This window comes from Sphaeramia orbicularis, unplaced genomic scaffold (genome assembly GCF_902148855.1).
Source record: "Sphaeramia orbicularis unplaced genomic scaffold, fSphaOr1.1, whole genome shotgun sequence".
Classification (NCBI taxonomy): Eukaryota; Metazoa; Chordata; class Actinopteri; order Kurtiformes; family Apogonidae; genus Sphaeramia; species Sphaeramia orbicularis.
In genome coordinates this window covers 55,000-58,485 of record NW_021941740.1, presented here as the reverse complement: position 1 = coordinate 58,485, position 3,486 = coordinate 55,000, and the positions used below count along the sequence as shown (strand labels likewise).

The following is a 3,486-nucleotide window of genomic DNA, read 5'->3' as shown; positions in this document are numbered from 1 at the left end:
AGTCCAAATCTTAGTCTAGTCCTGGTCCTGGTCCTGGTCCTGGTCCTGGTCCCAGGTGTCCTTCACTGAGTCCAGGACTTTCAGTCTCTTTCAGTCCGTTTCCAGTTTCGTCACAGGAGCGTTAGTCACGCCTCGTTAGTTTTCCCAGGGTTAGTGACGGAAGCAGCGCTCATATAAAGGCTGCACTGGAGGAGCACCACGACACCAGACAGACCAGCACCAGGACCAGCACCAGGACCAGCACCAGACCAGCACCAGGACCAGCACCAGGACCAGGACCACACCAGGACCAGACATAGAAGCACCAGTCCACATCTGACCCACTGACCAGAGGGACCCCCCCCCAGAACAGACCATGTCCAGTGGAGTGTGTGTGTGTTGTGTGTCTGTGCTCGTTGTGCTGAGCTGCATTACAGCCAAACCAGTGTCCACAGATTTACAGGTAAGAAAACAAACAAACAAACAAACAAACAGACACACACACAACACCACAGACACCACACACACACAGACACACACACACACACACACAGACACACGCACACACACACACACACACACCACACAGACACCCACAGACACACACACACACAGACACACACACACACACACAGACACACACACACACACACAGGACACACACACACAGACACACAGACACACACCACAGACACACACACACACACAGACACACACCACACCAGACACACACACACACACACACACACACACACAAGACACACACACACACACACAGACACACACACACACACAGACACACACACACACACACACACAACACAGACACACACACAGACACACACACACCACACACACACACACCACACACAGCTGATGCTGTTGTTTGTTTATGGGGTAATCTGGGTCTTCAGACTGTGAATTATAAAAGACAGTGAATTTCTAGCACTGATTTTTTTTTTCACTAAATTAGTATCTGAATTTTTTTGCACCTGAATTATTTTTTTATTCTAAATTATGAATAAGTTGAATTCAGAGACAAACAATTCAGATCCTTAATTTCAGTGAAACAAAAAAAATGAAACCAGCTCCAGACATGCCATGTCTTTTCTCAGTCCAACTCTTCTGACTCAGATTTTCCTTCCTTTTTTTTTTTTTTTGCTCAGAGTTTGAAGCAGCTGTTGGAGGAGGAACTGAACCCTGGACCTTTTTACGCGGAGGACGCGGACGCGGCGGATGAGCGCGCGGACAGGTCGGTGTTCGGGGTTCCGGAGGGGGGTCGGTTCCGGTGGGACACCGTAACGGAGCCCATAACGGACACCGGGAACTCGGCGCCGGACAGAGCAGACCTGCTGGCGCGTCTGTTCAAGGACCTGATGAGGACCACCAAGCGGTCCTGGACCAGGTCCAAGAAGGGCGGCATGAGGAGCTGCTTCGTGGTTCGGCTGGAGAGGATCGGTTCGTTCAGCGGGTTGGGATGCTGAGGTACCGGAAGGACACGCGCACACGCTCACGCACAGGCGCGCGCACACACGCATGTTAATGTAGCCTAAGAACAGAAAAACATCCCAGTGGGAACCCAGCTGTAGATTTAGGACACACTGTAAAAAAAACATCTGTCATGTACCAGAATTTTCACTGTTTATCTGACAGATTTTTCTGTATTTTTCAGATCCAGGAAAATTTGAATGAAATGACACAAACAGGACTGTGATTTGACATGTCAAAGATAAAACAACAGGAAAAGAACTGGAACTGTGAAGAACCAGAACATTTCCATTTAAAAAAAAAGAATTCAGCTCCTTTCCTCTGGACGGAGGTTTTTAGGTCCCAAGGTGCAGGACACAGCGTTACACTGTGTAAAAAAAACACACCAAAAAAACAGTATTATTCCGGCAGCTGGGGCGCCAAAAAAAAAGTTATAGTTACAGTTAAATAACAGAAAACAGCCATCTCATAAAATATGGTAATTTTCATAATTACAACACAGTTTTTTGCCCTAACTTTACATGAGATTTTGCTTTTTTTTTTTTTTGACTTTTTTTTTTGACTTTTTAATGTTTAATAAAGAATATTTACATGTATTAAAACAATCCAATTCCCTATAAATATATATATAAATAATTTTCAGTGAGACTCAGTTGTCCAATCCACTGATAAAAACTGTATTTGGACAGTTTATCAGTGCTTATACATGTCATACATTCACAAAAATACATTTATTCAACAGTTTGTTGTGAAACCTCCTGTAATTACACAAGATATTTGTCAATGAACAACACGTCTGGTTCAACTGACAGAACTAATACTTCTGTTACCGTTAACTGTCAGTAATTTTATCTGGTTTTATTTTTTATTTATTTATTTATTTTTTTCACACTATTAAACTTTAACTTAATAGTTTAATCTCATAAACAGAAAATAAATATTTGTGAATTATGATACATTTGCAAATGTATTTTAACTGTATTTTTCTGTGAAAAAAGAAAACAAATCTTTAAAAAAAAATGGAAATTTTTGGTTATTCACAGTTACAGTTTTTTCATGTTACTTTATATTTGACATGTCAAATCACAGTCTGTTTTTGTCATTTCATTGATATTTTCCTGGATCTGAAAAAATACAGGAAAAATCTATCAAATAAACAGTGAAAATTCTGTTAAATTACAGATTTTTTTTAAATTTTTATTTTATTTTACAGTGTTTAAAACAGCTTTGTTCCTTCATGACATTTCACTTTATTTACTTATTTCAGTTATTTATTCTATTTCTTTGCTCTATTTATTATTATTGTGACTTCTAATTTTTACATTTTATGTTCTTATCCTGGTTTTTATCCCAGAAACTGTTTTTTATCTTCTCTGGTTTTGATTGTTTTTTATTGCATCTTGTTTTATTTATTTGCTCTTATTTATTTCTTTTAGTCTTTTCCTTATCCATGCTGCTGTTCTGTGAACGGTGGAACACTGAACACTTTTTGTCTGGACACTCGATCCCAGTACCTGCCGAACAGCTTCAATGTGTGTTTTGTTTGAAATACCAAATGCAATCACTATGTCTGCAAACAACCTACCCACAGGTAGAAAGAAAGCAACCTGGAACCTTGAACCTATCATTCATAAAATTGCAAATATTCTGGACCAAATATGAACCTGAACTGTCTTCATCTGAACCAGTGGAATAGTTTCTAATATTCAGTCTGTTCTTAAATGTGTGTTGTAGATCCACTGGTCTGGACGACAGAATTGAACATGTGGAAATAATAAACTGAGGCTGAATATTAGTTCAATTGCATTTATTTTTTTTTAAAGAAACGTTAGGTTGTGCATGTTATTCATGTTGTTTTAAAGGACAATTTAATGCAGGGGTGTCAAACATGAGGCCCGGGGCCCAAATGCGTCCCCCCCAAGGTTCCAATCTGACCCCTGGGATGAATTTACAAAGTGTAAAAATTCCACAGTCTTGAATTATCCATCCATCCATCCATCCTCCATCCATCCATCCATC

At 40.1% G+C, this 3,486-nt stretch overlaps 1 protein-coding gene across 1 annotated transcript; it reads left to right on the top strand.

Moving 5' to 3' along the window:
- The first annotated feature begins 355 nt into the window (after positions 1 to 355).
- Positions 356 to 1,463, top strand: nppal (natriuretic peptide A-like). Its single transcript, XM_030130774.1, has 2 exons — positions 356 to 442; positions 1,146 to 1,463. The coding sequence occupies exons 1-2, from the start codon at positions 356 to 358 to the stop codon at positions 1,461 to 1,463; spliced, it is 405 nt and encodes a 134-aa protein (XP_029986634.1).
- Positions 1,464 to 3,486: the final 2,023 nt, after the last annotated feature.